The sequence below is a fragment of the Mustelus asterias genome, chromosome 3 (assembly GCF_964213995.1).
Source record: "Mustelus asterias chromosome 3, sMusAst1.hap1.1, whole genome shotgun sequence".
NCBI classification, from domain to species: Eukaryota; Metazoa; Chordata; class Chondrichthyes; order Carcharhiniformes; family Triakidae; genus Mustelus; species Mustelus asterias.
The window spans coordinates 148,248,537-148,266,271 of NC_135803.1; the positions used below are offsets into that span (position 1 = coordinate 148,248,537).

Genomic DNA, 17,735 nt, shown 5'->3' on the forward strand with positions numbered 1-17,735 from the left:
TAAGATTTGGCCCAAAGACACCCCGGCACCTTCGGTGGGAAATACTCTGCCATCTTTTGATAAGATTTCACCCAGGCCAACGGCACCATTTCACTGTTCATGAATAACTACTGCCACCTGCTGGCAGAGTTCATCAACAGGCACAACAGCCAAGATGTGAAGCAAATTAGAGTTGTTATCCCTCCATTGTAAATCTGGTACTGGTGCATTGCCGATATGAGTATTAACGTGTTTATGTGGCACGTCTTGTTTCCTTCAAAACTGTCAATTTATTAAAATCCAGTGCAATAATTACCAATTACCTGTTTTATAATGCAGAATAATTTGTGCTGTTATTTGCTTTAAAGGAACATTGTTTTTTGAAATCATCTTTGCACCTTAAATTGTGGCTAAGATTCATACTCCTCAGAATGTTCTTTTTATTCATCTTGTATATTTACCTGTGGTGGCTGTGCCTTCAGCTGCCTGAGCTCTGGAATCCTCTCCCTAAACTAAACCTCCCTACTCCTTTACCCCTCTGATCATAAGACCATAAGACATAGGAGCGGAAGTAAGGCCATTCGGCCCATCGAGTCCACTCCACCATTCAATCATGGTTGATTTCAACTCCATTTACCCGCTCTCTCCCCATAGCCCTTAATTCCTCGAGAAATCAAGAATTTATCAATTTCTGTCTTGAAGACGCTCAACGTCTCGGCCTCCACAGCCCTCTGTGGCAATGAATTCCACAGACCCACCACTCTCTGGCTGAAGAAATTTCTCCTCATCTCTGTTTTCGCTGGAAAGGCGGCGGCTAAGAGGGGATCTTATTGAAACATATAAGATGATTAGAGGTTTAGATAGGGTGGATAGTGATAGCCTTTTTCCTCTGATGGAGAAATCCAGCACGAGGGGGCATGGCTTTAAATTGAGGGGGGGTAGTTATAGAACCGATGTCAGGGGTAGGTTCTTTACCCAGAGGGTGGTGAGGGATTGGAATGCCCTGCCAGCATCAGTAGTAAATGCGCCTAGTTTGGGGGCGTTTAAGAGATCCGTAGATAGGTTCATGGACGAAAAGAAATTGGTTTAGGTTGGAGGGTCACAGTTTTTTTTTTTAACTGGTCGGTGCAACATCGTGGGCCGAAGGGCCTGTTCTGCGCTGTAATGTTCTATGTTCTATGTTCTATGTTCTAAAGTGACTCCCTTTTATTCTAAGGCTGTGCCCCCGCGTCCTAGTCTCCCCTGCTAATGGAAACAACTTCCCTACGTCCATCCTATCTAAGCCGTTCATTATCTTGTAAGTCTCTATCAGATCTCCCCTCAACCTCCTAAACTCCAATGAATATAATCCCACGATCCTCAGACGTTCATCGTATGTCAGGCCTACCATTCCTGGGATCATCCGTGTGAATCTCCGCTGGACCCGCTCCAGTGCCAGTATGTCCTTCCTGAGGTGTGGGGCCCAAAATTGCTCACAGTACTCCAAATGGGGCCTATCCAGCACTCCTTAAAACCTACCTGTTTGACCAAGCTTTTAGTCATCTGTCCTAATATCTCTATATATGTGGCTTGGTGTTAAATTTTGTTTGGCAGTGCTTTGCTGCAGAAGGCTGGGAGCCAGGTCATTGAGCGACTTTAAGACAGAGATAGATAGGTTTTTGATTAATAAGGGGATCAGGGGTTATGGGGAAAAGGCAGGAGAATGGGGATGAGAAAAATATCAGCCGTGATTGAATGGCGGTGCAGACTCGATGGGCCGAGTGGCCTAATTCTGCTCCTATGTCTTATGGTCTTCTGGTCTTTTGTCAAGTGTTTTGGGTCCTTTCATTATATAAATGTAAGTAGTTGTTCCTCTTTCTAATTGCAATGCAGAGATTTCCTCACCTGCAGTGAATTCTGATGCACAAATGCCTCCCATCTCCACCCCAATAGCACAAAGGTCCATTGCACTTTGGATGTGATGCTGTCTCGTACAATCATAAGACCATAAGACATAGGAGCAGAATTAGGCCACTCGGCCCATCGAGTCTGCTCCGCCATTCAATCATGGCTGATATTTTTCTTATCCTCATTTTCCTGCCTTTCCCTGATCCCCTTGTTCGTTAAGAACATATCTATCTCTGTCTTAAAGACACATGATGACCTGGCCTCTACAGCCTTCTGCGGCAAAGAGTTCCACGGATTCACCACTCTCTGGCTAAAGAAATTCCTCCTCATCTCTGTTTTAAAGGATCATCGCTTTAGCCTGAGGTTGTACCCTCTAGTTCTAGTTTTTCCTACTAGTGGAAGCATCCTCCTCACGTCCACTCTATCCAGGCCTCGCAGTATCCTGTAAGTTTCAATAAGATCCCCCCTTATCCTTCTAAACTCCAATAAGTACAGACCCAGAATCCTCAACCGTTCCTCATACGACAAGCTCTTCATTCCAGGGATCATTCTTGTGAACCTCCTCTGGACCCTTTCCAAGGCCAGCACATCCTTCCTTAGATATGGGGTCCAAAACTGCTCACAATACTGCAAATGGGGTCTGACCAGAGCCTTATACAGCCTCAGAAGTACATCCCTGCTCTTGTATTGTAGCTCTCTTGACATGAATGCTAACATTGCATTTGCCTTCCTAACTGCCGACTGAACCTACACATTAACATTAAGAGAATCTTGAACAATGACTCCCAAGTCCCTTTGTGTTTCTGATTTCCTAAACATTTTCCTATTTAGAAAATAGTCTATGCCTCCATTCCTCCTTCCAAAGTGCAAACCGCACACTTTTCCACATTGTATTCCATCTGCCACTTCTTTGCCCACTCTCCTAACCTGTCCAAGTCCTTCTGCAGCCTCCCTGCTTCCTCAATACTACCTGTCCCTCTACATATCTTTGTATCATCTTTAAACTTAGCAACAGTGCCTTCAGTTCCTTCTTCCAAATCGTTAATGTACATTGTGAAAAGTTGTGGTCCCAGCACTGACCCCTGAGGCTCACCACTAGTCACCAGCTGCCATCCTGAAAAAGACCCTTTTATCACCACTCTCTGCCTTCTGCCAGTCAGCCAATCCTCTATCCATGTCAGGATGGCCATAGGCTCTTAACTTATTTAACAGTGTCCTATGCGGCACCTTGTCAAAGGCCTTCTGGAAATCTAAATAAATCAAGTCCACTGGTTCTCCTTTATCAAGAAAATGTCCTACGGTCTAGGAAGAGAGAAAAAGATCCATCTGCCTCATTGCTATCCAGCCGCTGCAAGCTTTCTAGTGTGATGGCCAGGGATAGCACTGGGTTCATTTTAACAGCCCCAATGACCCAATACCTAACTCACTCTCATTTAATATCCAACTCGTATGTGAAGAATGATCACATTGCCAAAGGATCTGCTTCACTGTATCACATGTAGCACAGCCATCAGAGGGAGGAATAAAGGGAGACAATTAGAAAAAGCGAATGGATCTTATCAGCATGGTTTAGCAGGCAGTATCAACTAAGCGATTTGGGTAACATATCATAAACCACAAACTGAGTCCCAGGATTAGACTGTTCTAGATTCAATGAGAAAAAACTGTGTTTGGATTTTGTGCTAATGCACCTTTTTAAAATGCATATTATGGTAATTTGGTATCATGGTAATACAAATATAGGGCAGCACGGTGGCACTGGTTAGCACTGCTGCCTCATGGCGCCAGGGACCCGGGTTTAATTCCCACCTCGGGTCATTGTCTGTGTGGAGTTTACACATTTTTCCCGTGGCTGCATGGGTTTCCTCCGGGTGCTCCAGTTTCCTCCCACAGTCCAAAGATGTGCAAGTTAGGTTGATTGGCCATGCTAAATTGACCCTAGTGTTAGGGGGAATTAGCAGGGTAAATATGTGGGGTTACGGGAATAGGGCCTGGGTGGGATTGCAGTCGGTGCATACTCGAATGGCCTTCTTCTGCACTGTAGGGAGTCTATGATATTCAAATTAATCTCCGATTTCATAACACGTTCGAAAGGACAGGATTTTACTGGAAATGACAGGGTTTCACTTCTCCATGCAAAGGGAGGTAGAAGTTTGAAACTATCTTCTGCAAACAGCAATTGATGATCAAATTATTAATTTTAAATCTGAATTGATTTTTTTTGTTAAGTAATGATTAAGGAATCTGGATCAAAGATGGGTATATAGAGTTAAGTTGCAGAACAGCCACAATCCCGTCTTATTGGGGAACAGGCTCAAGGGGCTAAATGACCCACTGTTGTTACATCCACTTTGGCCGATGCTTGACAAGGCCACCGCTGAACGGTGACCTGCTGCCAGCAGCTGTAAACGGGTGAGGATTGGACTTCTGCCCCTCAGTGGAAGGAGGTCTCACAATTGAGAGCTGCTTGCTGATCTAGAGACACACTCAGTCATGGGTGCTACTGGGACTACAAGCAGTCAACCCACAAGGAAGAGTGATGGTGTCTGGAATAAAATAATACCTGGGCTTTTAGGGTACCTGAGTGGGGCGGGGGTATGGAGAACAGCTTTGGAAGCCAGACAAGAAGGAACAAAGGCAGGGGTGGGGGGGACACCTTGTAATGGGGGGGCGTTGTCCCTGATTTGCAATGGGCACCTCCCAAAGGATGCCCCCTGCCCCTCCTGCCCACTTTTTAAATCGGAGGCCTTCCTTCTCCCACCTATGCCAACCATATTATGGCGTGGGCAGTGTAATGTTTGGGTAAGTTGGCTTGTTGGCAAGCTTAATTGCCTATTTTACAAATCCACCAACTATATTATGGGGTATAGCTCAGGGATGGGATAGTGGCAGGGTGGGGGCAGTGGACAGAAAGGCAGTGGTTTACCCATCCGTTATATTTTATGTGCACCCCCTGCCAAAAACACATCCCATGGGCAGCTGTAAAATTCAGTCCTATATTAAAATGACTAAGTTGTGCAACGCAGCATTATGTGCATGGCTGAGGAAAATTATCTATTCATGCAAATCTGAAATAAATATGCCTTTTATTAAATTCGAGATACTTCCATATATGAAACTGAGTTCATTTTTAACCATAGTGGGAGCAATTTGTTTGTAGTCTGAAATTAAAGTCAGCATAGTGTACAAACTATATACCTACAATTTCTATCAGACGTGCTCCCTCCATATTTAATTTTATCTCTCGTGATCTTGCCGGGCCCGGATTTCCGGTAAGATCAGCCTCACCCCCCCGGACCGGACTTGGGGCGGAGAGGGGGGGGATTGACCAAGTTTTGGGGGGGGGGGGGGGCGTGCGATCGGCGAGGGGTGGGTGGCGGGGGCCAATCGGCCAGGGAGGCCAGCGATCGCTGTGGGGGAGGCAGGTGATATCCAGGGGGTGGAGGTGACTGACAGATCTCCCTGTTCTGTTGCACGGAACTGAGATAAGTAAGCATGCACAATTGCGCCCGCTATTGTGAGCTGTCTGCTTTCTGGCGAGCTTGGACTCTGCCTCCTCCCCTTACTGGCAGGAAACAGATTATGCTTCATTTTTCCCACAGTGGTGAAAGATTGTATTTTTTAACTCACCCAAAAAACGGATCTGAAACTCTCCTGTTTTCACGCTCGTATGGCACTTAGAATTTTATTGGTAAGATTGCCCTCTGTGTGTTTGTATGTGTGTGTATTATGCTCAAACAATGATTGCTAATGACATTCAGTTGGCTGGTAGGTGCCACTGAAGCCAATATTCAGCTGAAGTTCCATGAATATCACTTTATTTACACATGTGTTTCCCAGTACTTGCGTTTGAACTGTGTGATTTATTTGTTGTTAAGTCTAGCCTTATCTATGATATAATTTCTATCCAAAAAGGTTAATGCAAGAACAAAACAAAATATTGTTAACATAAATGGTGATTTTTAATTAAATCTATTCTGTAGCAGGATAAGAATTCCTAATTAAGGTCAATCCACACCATAAGAGATGAGGGCAGCATTCTTCAGGGTGATTGCCAATCGCCCACCTTGTTGAATTGTTTTTGTGTAGAGAGAGGTTTTAACTCCTCATTTATAATTGTTCACTCCCACTGACGAAATCTGCTTTCCTGCATGCTCTTCCAAGTTACATACACATTTTAACCCCATTGTGTTTTACACAGGTCAGACAGAAGATGCTGTACGCTGCAACTCGAGCTACTGTGAAAAAAGAATTTGGTGGAGGACACATTAAGGATGAATTATTTGGAACAATGAAGGTACTGTGATACTCTATTTTAATGGATGAATATACAGGACGTGATCTGTTAATTTCATGTTAAACTTTGGAAAATGTAATGTCTAGCGTACAAATCTATTCTTCGCAACTGACCTTGCTTTTAGTCATCTTATTCTAAAGTCACGTTCCCTTGTTCTGGATTCACTTTCTAGAGATGCGTAATTCCCTAACAGTGTTAATTCCCACTGTTATCTTAAACTTTCACCCTTAGATCAAAACAGAAAATGTTGGAAATACTCAGCAGATCAGATAGTATCTGTGGAGAAAGAAAGCAAGTTAACATTTTAGGTAATTTCAGTCCTAAAGTTGCTCCAAATGATACAAACTGCATTTACAAAAGTCTCTTCATCCCAAATACCATCATCCCGTGAATCATATATTTTCTCCAGGAGCAGCAGAGCTTCCTCAGACTAAAATCATTAATTCTAAAAAGCTCTGACCTTTTTTATAACTGCGCCATGAATTTTTACCTTTATCAAATCTTTTCTGATGAAATGTGGCATTTCATTTATCTTCCTGATCGTTTTAGCGTCTACAAGCTGTTTTTTCATGATTTATGTATCTGAACCCATAAATCGTGTTGTTCGCTTATTCCTGAACTGCTATCTGTTTCCCTAGTTAAATTATACTCCCATCTGCCATTCTAATGTTCAGTGTTGCCTTAAATTGCCTTTACAATTTTCTGTTCTATACGCAATTGCTTTTATCTCAAACATTGCCTCCTATTTTCCTCTCAATTCCACAAGGTTATAACACAGTTCCAAATTTACTCAATTTTTTGATACACTAGGATGGAAACAGTCTAAGCCCAGAAATTTATCCTCAATCTTGTTATGTTGGCCATAATCCTGTTGTTTTATCCATTACATTTTTCAACTGCTTGTCTGAACCCATGTAAAATCCTCCCCATCTCTAATCTTCCCTCTACCTCTGGTATTATATCCTCCCCACTATACAACTGAAAGGGGAAATAAATAATTTAGCACATTTATCACATCCTTATTCTTTAACATTGTCAACTTCACTGTGTTTTGAGTGGGTCTATTTATTTAAGGCTTACATTAACAGTGCAATGAAGTTACTGTAAAATTCCCCTAGTCGCCACACTCCGGCGCCTGTTCAGGTATACTGAGGGAGAATTTAGCTTGGTCAATGCACCTAACCAGCACATCTTTCAGACTGTGGGAGGAAACCAGAGGAAACCCACTCAGACACGGGGAGAATGTGCAAACTCCACACAGACAGTGACCCAAGCCGGGAATCGAACCCGGGTCCCTGGCGGTGTGAGGCAGCAGTGCTGACCAATGTGCCACCTTCTTTTACCACATCTTTCTATATCCTTATTTATAAAAGCCTTCAATAGTGCCTGGATCCTATCTGCAGTATTTTTTTTCAGACTCCCTTATGATAGAAACTTGAAATATAATTTTCTCCTGCTTAGAGTCCTTATGATCTTCACAGGCAACATTGTCTGCATATGAAGACAGTTCATTTTAGATATGAGTCACACTGTTAATCTACGCAGATGATCTTGCCAACCGTATTGCTTGCCCCAATAAGAATTTAGCGCAACAAAAACAGAAAATGCTGGAAAATCTCAGCGGGTCTGACGGCATCTGTGGAGAGAGAATAGAGCCAATGTTTCAAGTCAGAATTACCCTTCGTCAGTTGCAATGTAGTGCAATTTGCCTGAACTCACCCTGCTGGTAATATATATTCTGGTAGCGTTTGTTATAATATTCTAATATTGAAAGTCTCTATATTTCTCCCAACAGGAAGATGTCTGTTTTAGTGGCTATCAAAAACATGTCCTGTCCCGCTTGGGACCAGCGCCACTTACAGCAGCTGAGGAGGAGCTGAAACAGATTAAGATTAATGAGGTAACAAAACCATCAATTCTGCATTTTCATCCACTTTGTGGTTAGTTTTGCTCAACAATTCTTACAGTCTGTCCCTGCAGGGATCATGAAACTAGTTACAGGATCTTAGAGTTTTACAGCACAAAATGAATTCTAGGAATAAGCAAATGTTTTCTGTTTGATTTGCTGGGTGCAGTGAAGACATGACAAAGGACTATTAAATTACTTAAATTGAGCAAAAAGTGCAATTTTTTTAATGAATGGGCTGCAGAAAACTTAATTATCGCCATTGAAGATGTTATTTGGTAATGATACAGCGATGATGAGCCTGATGTATAATGAGACTGTCATTGAAAAAATAACACCAAGTATTCTGCTGAATAGATAACCTTATTTAAATAAAATACCTTGTATATCCACTTGTAGGTCATTATGTCTATTGATGGATATTTAATTGCCTTCCAGTTGCTCGCATGTATACAGAATCCTTTCACGGATGCCACAATGAGATTTTTTTTTAAATCTGTGAAGCATTGGATTCACATTTATCACCAAAGAGGTTTGCTCTGTAGGTTAATCAGTCATGAATAATGGAAACCTTGTCTCCTATGAGACAAAAAGGTCTTCTTTTAAAAAAGACATGTTAACCTGATTGTCACAAAAAGCATTTCTGTAGCTCTGGGTTGATGTTACTGTCTTTTGCAGGATAAGGTGATCCAGGTAAGTACTTAAACATTTTCTGCCATTTGCATTATCTTGTGTCTTTTTGGAGTGAGCTTGACAAAGCTATGAATTTTGTATAGAGAATGGAATAAGCAGTACCAGAGTACAATAAAATGTGGTCTTTCATTCATGTCTGATGAGATCAGAAAAAGAAGTTTTTAAAGGGATGGTGTTGCCATGATAACTTTCCTTCTAAGATGTTTTAATCATATTGTAGTCCAGAAAGGGCTGTAGCAGTGTGCAACATGATAATAATACCACATTGCAAATTGCAGATTACACATTTAGATCGTCACAAATAAGAATTAAGCCGAGAATCAAAAAAGTGGATTTGCAAATGTTGTTGTTGTAACGGCAATCATTTGCATTGATGTAGCAGTCTCTGTAAACTTTACATAGTAGGATCGAGGGCACTCAGTTCTGACTGCTCCAAGAATGAAGTTCCCACTACAGTTCTCCAGCATGGTGGCACCACCCTTAAATAGCGCAGTCAGTTTTAAAAGCATACTTCACACAGCAACTGACTTAAGTTACTGCTGGGTTGCATGAGCAGAAATGCAGTGTTTTTGAACTGAAATGTGATGCATGTCAACTCCTTGTGTGCCAATTAGAAATCGAGCGTAAAGCTCGATCATTCCCATCCCTCACCAATAAATCCAGGTGAAATCTTTGAGCCTGAATAAGTTAAAGTTCAAGTATATTTATTAGTCACAAGTAAGGCTTACATTAACACTGCAATAAAGTTACTGTGACATTCCCCTAGTCGCCACACTCCGGCGCCTGTTCGGGTCAATGCACCTAACCAACACATCTTTTAGACTGTGGGAGGAAACTGGAGCACCCGGAGGAAACCCACGCAGACAGGGGGAGAACGTGCAAACTCCACACAGACAGTGACCCAAGCCGGGAATCGAACCCAGGTCCCCGGCGCTGTGAGACAGCAGTGCGAACTACTGTGCCATTGTGCTACCCCAATAATGCCATGTGTTTATCAGATGCCTACATGTGATCTGCTAGGTGGGTACAGGACATTCTAACAGCTGCCTGGTTTCCTATGTTAGCAGTCCCCACCAACCTTGCTTTCATGCTGCGAGGGTGTATCATTGGAATTTTTAAAAAAGTTTGTTAGTGTCACAAGTAGGTTTAAATTAACACTGCAGTGAAGTTACTGTGAAAATCCCCTAGTCACCACACTCCGGCGCCTGTTCGGGTACACTGAGGGAGAATTTGGCGTGGCCAATGCACCTCACCAGCACGTCCTTCAGACTGTGGGAGGAAATCAGAGCACCCGGAGGAAACCCACATAGACAGAACGTGCAGACTCCACACAGACAGTGACCCAAGCTGGGAATCTAACCCGGGTCCCTGGCTCTGTGAGGCAGCACTCTGCCACCGTGCAGCCCTTGTTCTGCATTCAAACAGCAATCCTTTTACTATAGGTACATGTGTGATTGTGTGATTGTGCAGCAATTTTAAAAGGATCACACGATGTTAGAAATAGACCATGCACAACAAAGGAAAATTAGCGGGAACGTTGGTGCCAACCCTTTTAAATCAGATTGTTTCACACTTTTCTAAAATTCAAGAATCTTTGCATGCCATCAAGATTTGACTAAATATAAGAATTCCTATGTAATTGAGAGCACTGGCATTATTTGTTCATGTAATCCATAGTGATGTCCTGTCCACACCTACCCTGATAACACTGCAAAAGTCAAGGGTTGGTCACGTGAGGAATTGCGTGCATTAGGTTTCCAGTAATTAAAACTAGAATGTAGTGACGGTGATCTGGAACACTATATAATCCTTACCAGTGCCTCAGAACTCTCCTTGTATCTCAATTTTATGCCCCAGGAAAGTCTGGAGATAAAGGACTCATTGGAATTTATCCAACCAGCACCTCTGGCTACCTGGAGTAGCACTTAGCATAAGAGTTCACAATTCCTGATGCTGTTACAACTGTGGGCATTTCTGGCCACAGTTCCAGTGGCAAAAAGGTCCTGGTGATTTTGAGCCCTTATTTAAATTTGGCAGGCGCATTCCATGGAACCAAACAGATCTTCCCAGTGTAACATGTTAAATTGAAGCCTCAAAATTGACCCAGAAAGATAATTTGCTAAGCCAACTTAAGTGGGTGTGGAGGTATGAGGCAGAGGGGCGATAAAAACAAGTGGCTGGAGGAAGAACGAGAAAGAAAAATTAACACTTATCTGGTGGGCCTCTTTACTTACAGTTTAAGTGGTTAGGTGGTTAGAGTATGCCCAGCTCTCACTCCAGCTGATCGAACGCTGGTTCAGTTAATGTCATTGCACTCTAATTTCCATTATGAAAGTGGCCTGAAACAAGCAAGCATTTTGTACAGCCAGCAGTAAGCCCCTTTCAAAATAGAGCCAGCCGTATTGTGGCGTGGCAAGGTATTTGATCCTTGGCAGTGAAAATCAACCTCACAATGCATCTATTCTTGGGTTGCTTCTGCAGTTATCTACACAAGAATAGGGACAATTATGAGTGTGTCTTTATTGACAGAAATGTAAGAAGTCTTGTTTGTGGTGTGTGTCTGCCTGCCTTTGATTTTGCAATTTATTTTGCTTCCAAAAGTTCTGACTGCAGTGTGGTGAACTGTGCATGTCTGAAGTTGTTGCTTTTCTAATACTTCTTTGCATTGTGCAAAGATTGTTTTCTTATCGAAAGCTGAATGCAGTTGCATTTATATATGTGTGTGTCTCATATATATATAAACTCTAAGTAAAAATAAAACTCGATCATTGCAACTCTTCAGAAAGGATTGGCTATCCCTGGGTCACCATCATGAGTTTAAGCAAAGGTCTGAGAGCAGCCTACCAGCCTTTACTACGAGCCTTAGAAATTGTGCTGAGCACAAAAATACAGAGAATAGAGAGCGAGGAAAAATTTCGTGGAGTAGGTTCTCTCAAAAGCTGGCTCTGAACTCTACATCTGTTGCAGGGTCTTTCCCTCAATGTTTATCAGTCCTTTTCTGAAGAAAAGTAATTCGGGCTGTTACCTCCCCTCTGGCTATCTGCAAATCTGTGCGAACCTCGATGATGAGCAGTGCCAGGCTATTTAATACACATGATTTGTCTGCCCTGTCCTTCCCCGACATCCTCACCTGTGTGCTTTATACTGCAGACCACGGGATAGTGATCAGGAAAGGAACTGACTGACTTTTGTTCCTCCCTCCTCTGCCTGTCCCCTTCCTAAGGCTAATGTGTAGATATCTTTACTGCAGTTATGATCAGGTAACTGAAACTGAGTACAAATGGAATCTGGTTTGCTTGGCTCGCTATTTGCATCAGGTTAACCAGACAACATTTTAACAAATTCACATCTTTAAATGACAGAGTTCCATTGTGTTAATTTCTTCAATTTCATTTTTACTTTATGCCCTGCCCCTGGATTGGTTTGAATTGGATTTAATGGTCTAATCTTTGTCGTGATTTTCTGTGTGCGATTAAGAATAAGTAAGAACTGTAAATTAACAAGGTAGTTGATGAATTATGTGTATCGTGAGGCCAATTTTCAGTTCTTTTGCATTGTTACAAGATTATTTACAATTTACAGCATTATTCTAGTGTGACCTGAATACTTACTTTTGACTACTAGATTGAATTTTCAATGCAAAAAGCATGCAATTTTCCCCCCACAGAAATATCAATGGCAAACAAGTGCGCTATATTAAAGAAAAAATTCTGAACACAATGGGCGGAATTTTATGAGAATGATTTTAAGTGTCCAGCTCGCATGAAAATGGGAGAGCTCCTGATCCATTTTTTGGGCGAGTTTTCACAGCCAGTCTTGTGTACATAGTGCATAGAAAAATGGTCTAGACTGTTTCTAGCTGCTGCAGGCAATAAGTTGGGCTTAATTCACCAGCCAGCCTGCATATGTGCAATAGCAACTGCAGAGGGAGCTATTGTGCATGTGCAGACCTCTGATTCTGCACATGCACAATTCTAATAGCAGAGGTCTGACAGACAGAGAGAGAGCTGTCAGGCCCCTGTTGTTGCAGGCAGCCTGAACAAACTCTTCCCCCCCCCCCCCCCCCCCCCCCCCAGCCCCAACAATCATGGGGGCCCGCGGCCGATCACAAACCTCACACCGCCCAAAATGCAGCCCCCATCACCTGATCATGACTCAGAGCAGGCCCCTCCTCCCCCTCCCCGATCCAATCGCAGGCAGAGTGGCAGCGTCCCCGCCCCACGATCCAATCACAGAGAGAGTGACAGCGGGCCGCCCTTCCGGACAGTGCCAAAGGGGCACCCCCCCTTGCCCTCGGTCTCCCCACGGGATGGCTCAATAGCCTCTGGTTCTGCTGGCGAGGCCAACACGACTAATCCCCGTTCATGGGGAGCAAGTGTTTTCCTCGCCGGAGAGAACTCTCCCGTCGAGGCCATGAAGGCAAGTGAGTCCGGATGATTGAGTGCCGGGCTCACTCAACATATGTAGATTAACATTTAAATCATTTATCCAGTCCCTCACCCATTCCCGGCAAGAGGCTGACCTCGACGGAAATCCGGCTCGCGTAAGATCGTGAAAACCAAGAAATCGGACGTGAGCCTGATTTCCCGACTCTCGCGCGATTTTGCCAGCTTGCTCCGCCCAGTTAATATCTCTGTGCCTTTATAGCAATAAATGTGAAACAATTGCACAGTTGACAAAATAGTATTTCCCGATATCAAAAATACTCTCCGTCCGCATTGCCTGGTGATCAAAAGCACATCTTCCAAAATTAATTTTTGTGGGTTTTTTTACACTATTACTTATGAATTTCTGTAATTCTTCACCGATCCTAAATTTGCTTGTCTCCTTTTTTTGAATAATGCTCCTTACAGTTACGTAACTGCCATTCCATTACACTGAAATTGTCACGTTACATGTTTTCAAAGATGACGGAATTTTGAAAATTGGCCTTCTGGTTAGTAATCAGTTCATATGTGTTTTATCATAACTGGAAGGAGTGTTTAAAGTTGTGCAGGAATTCACTGTGAAATATTCATCAGAATGGTGCAGGTTGTTGTTTTGTTCTATGCAATCTGTAGTTGCCCTTCAACTTTGTGACATGTATGTGGAATGTTACCTGTGTATGTCTGTGTATATGTGTTTTTAACAACGCACATCCCTCGGATATAAATTGTATTCAGCTTCAACCTAGCCGTGCCTACAATTGTACACAGACAATAAACAACATTAAAACTAAACTAAATTTTTATCATTTTTTAAAAATATCAAAGATACGTTTGATTGAAATTGAGAGCTTGTTCCAAAGTCTGGAACAGGAGAGGGGCAGAGTTTTAGCTGCAGCTGAATGTCCGTCCATCTGGGTAAACAATTAACATTACAATTTGTCATGGAAAGGGATCCAAATTGACTCGGTTAGGCAGCTTCAGTGGTACAAAATAAAAGAGCTTGCAGTGTTGAATCTGCCATGAGATGTCACTGTCGCCCGCTTCAGAATTATTCTGTTATATCAATTTGCATATCCTGCTGAAAACATACAGGACCAAGAGGTCACCATAGTACATACTTTATCTCTCCTTTTACTGGATTATGTTACAGTGACTGGACTTAAAATCAGGGCTGACTGACTACTTAACCTCCAGAATTACACACCATGGACAGGGATTTGAGCTCTAAAGGGCTGGAACAGAGGCAGGCTGGAGCTAAACGTAGCCCCTTGGGCCAGCATGCTAGTTTCCCAGCTCCATCCCACACCCTGTTCCCCACAGCGGTTTTTTGCAGACATGTAATGCTGTCAGGTGGCCCTGCAAAAAAGCAGGTAGCCAACACCACCAATTAAGGCCAATTCGAGGAGGCCAACCAGGGTTTTCTGGTCAGCTTCCAGGTTCCCAGGTGTGGTGACCAGTTTAGGTGACTGGAGGCGGCCTCCCAGAGACCGATGGGTTGGGTGGTGAGGGTGGATCCGTAATCCATGTGGATCTAGAGGCCAGAGGTCGCCTTTGAAGGAGCTCCCCCCACTCTCCACCATCCCCACCCGCCCAAAATGGTGGCCCAGCTTCTGTGACACTTATATGTGACATCAAAAATGTTAGAGAGAGGTTTAAGCACTCTTTTTCTTACTTAAGTGCCATTGCAGCATCTTTTCAAGCTGGAAGGCCTCTGCTTTTTTTTTCATTTATGCATTCATGAGATGTGGGCATCGCTGGCTGGCCAGCATTTATTGCCCATCCCTATTTGCCCTTGAACTGAGTGGTTTGCTAGGCCATTTCAGAGTGCATATAAGAGTCAACTACATTGTTGTGGATCTGAAGTCACATGTAGGCCGGACCAGGTAAAGGCGGCAGATTTCCTTCCCTGAAGGACATTAGTGAACCAGATGGGTTTTTGCAACAATGGCTTCATGATCATCATTAGACTTTCAATTCCAGATTTATATTAAATTCAAATTTCACAATCTAGCATGGTGGGATTTGAACCTGCGATTCACCCCGAGTTTCTGGATTACTAGCCCAGCGACAAAACCCTGAGATTACCCTGAGTCTCTGGATTACTAATCCAGTGACAATACCACTACCTCCCCTGATAGGCCCTCCAGTTTTGAGACCCCACCCATCATCCTTAACTGGACAGCAAGCCTACGCTCTGGCCATTAATTGGCCACCCTGGGGAGCATTGCAACAAGTGGGAGTTTCCCACACTGTACAGGTCTTTAATTCACATTTCAGTCTGACGGTGAGGATCAGATGCCTGCAGAAAAAGTCCCGAACCATATCTTTGCCAGGCAACTTGAATATTCAGCAATCCAATTACAATAATGGCAGTCAGTTCTTATTTTCCATACTAGGATTTTATGTATACTTGTTCATGTGCGGACAATAAAAAACCCCCATGAAAACAGCACGGGATGGTCAGAACAGAATTTCCGCAGTCAGAAATTAATTTCCGTTGCTTGGTATTCCTTTATAGCATGTCAAATAATTAACTGTTCAACTGAATGGAAATTTATAGAAAATGTTAGTCAATCAACCTCGCGTTGAAATAAAGTTCACCTTCAAGACCATGGTCAATGGCCAGTTAAGCAAATCTCACTTGACACTGGGTGGCACAGTGGTTAGCACTGCTGCCTCTCAGCGCCAGGGATCCAGATTCAGTTCCGGCCTCGGGTCACTATCGGTGTGGCGTTTGCATGTTCTCCCCGTGTCTGCGTGGGTTTCCTCCGGGTGCTCCAGTTTCTCCTCACAGTCCAAAGATGTGCAGGTTAGGTTGATTGGCCTTGCTAAAATTGACCCTAGTGTCCGGGGGATTAGCAGGGTAAATGTGTGGGGTTACGGGAATAGGGCCTGGGTGCGATGTGGGCGGTACAGACTCGATGGGCCGAATGGCCACCTCCTACACTGTAGGGATTCTTTTCTATGATGATAAAGACTATACATTGTACCTGTGACGAACGAAATGTGTACCTTTTAAGTGGTCATGTATTATCTTGTTTCAACTTGACTTTGTGGCTTGTGAGAGGTTCTCATTTCAGAACCACTTCGTACTCATAAGCAAATCAATTGACAAAGCTTCCATTACTGTTGCTCATGGACAATTGCTGATAATTACTGCAGATCAAAACAAAGACAGCCTTTGCGTTTCCAGTACCTGATTATTACAGAGCTTTGCTATCATGTTTTTACTTTCTGCTGCATTTTTTCTGCCCTTTCACATGCTTTCAGAAGTGTAGCGGCACAATGGTAGGCCTTCAGTTCTTCATGTTTGTTTTTGTTGCTTTATCTGTTCACTACCTACAGCAGTACCAATGATTAAAGAGGGTTGAGTTCCTCCTAACTAGTAAAGCTATCAAAAATGTTATGCTCTGATCAGCTTGGAAACAGAGTAAAGACTTACTATTTTCAATGTTTTACTTTTAAAAAAAATAATCTGAGGCTATAAATCTCGATCTCCTGCCTGGCATGTTTGTCCATCCCTTTGTTAACAGTGAATTTTATCATTTTGTATTTGATTAATTGGATAATGTGAACATATTCCATTATGATGAATATTTGATTTTTTTTTTAATGTGACTGCAAAAGGAGTAAGTGGATCAGGGCACTGTTTACATATGCAAAGAAGTGGAAAAATGAAAACTAAACTTTATTTATAGATGGGCGTTCTTTCCTTTCCCACTCAAAATGACCTGACCCTTCTCTACCTCCTAGGTTTTATTTAATAGCTCAACTGAGACATAACAAAGCATGATTGCCAACATAATGGCATCTGAATGGACTTTCTGAAGTAGGCTATTTCAGAATATGATCCAGTTTAAAATTTCCCTCGTATAACCACAACTGTTGGTAATAGTCACAATAAAAAGGGAAGAAAAGAGCATAAGACGCATGGGTGGAAATGAGTCAAATAGTCTGGATCAACCATTTCCAATCCAGACCATTGTTAAGAACCCCACTGATGTTACCTGCAAGAGTGTCTCAAAAACCTCAAAGGATAACTCGAAGCACTGGTTCTTTGTGATGTATATTTGTTTGGAATAATGTGAGGAAGCATGTACATCCCAGTGAGGAACCAGTTCAGTCGTTGTGCAAACAATTAATAAAGAGTAAGAAAAACGCACAAGAAAGATTAATGTGCACTATGACACTTAAGTATATTAATAACTAAATACCGTTTTATCTAAAATTACCTTACTCCCAAAATATACTAACATTCCCAAAACTTACTGAGACACCACTTTTCCCAAACTACATCCAGTTTAGTAACTCTAAGTCAAATCCAGCTCATAGTTACCACAAGATAGCCTTCTCCTCTTTATCACAGCACCACTTAGACCCCAGTAGCATACAAGCCATCTCTAAACCTCGTAAGTGTTTGGCATATCCCTATAATCACTAACCCCATTCCCAGCTAAGTATCTATGCAGTTCTTTTTTTGAAGGAGATAATTACTTGTATTTAGTGGGAATGGCTTCCGCATGTCATTGTTGGATAAATGATTTTG

The 17,735-nt window shown here is 42.7% G+C and overlaps 1 protein-coding gene across 2 annotated transcripts in view; it reads left to right on the forward strand.

Moving 5' to 3' along the window:
• twf2 (twinfilin actin binding protein 2) overlaps nt 1-17,735 on the forward strand; it is a 105,389-nt gene that overhangs the window by 64,281 nt on the left and 23,373 nt on the right. Inside the window, exons 4-6 of one of the 2 annotated variants that reach the window (XM_078209910.1) lie at nt 6,068-6,163; nt 7,959-8,063; nt 8,748-8,762. In XM_078209910.1, coding sequence (XP_078066036.1) covers nt 6,068-6,163; nt 7,959-8,063; nt 8,748-8,762 — 216 coding nt within the window. The remainder of the gene's footprint in view (nt 1-6,067; nt 6,164-7,958; nt 8,064-8,747; nt 8,763-17,735) is intronic. The other variant, XM_078209911.1, reaches the window with a different exon arrangement.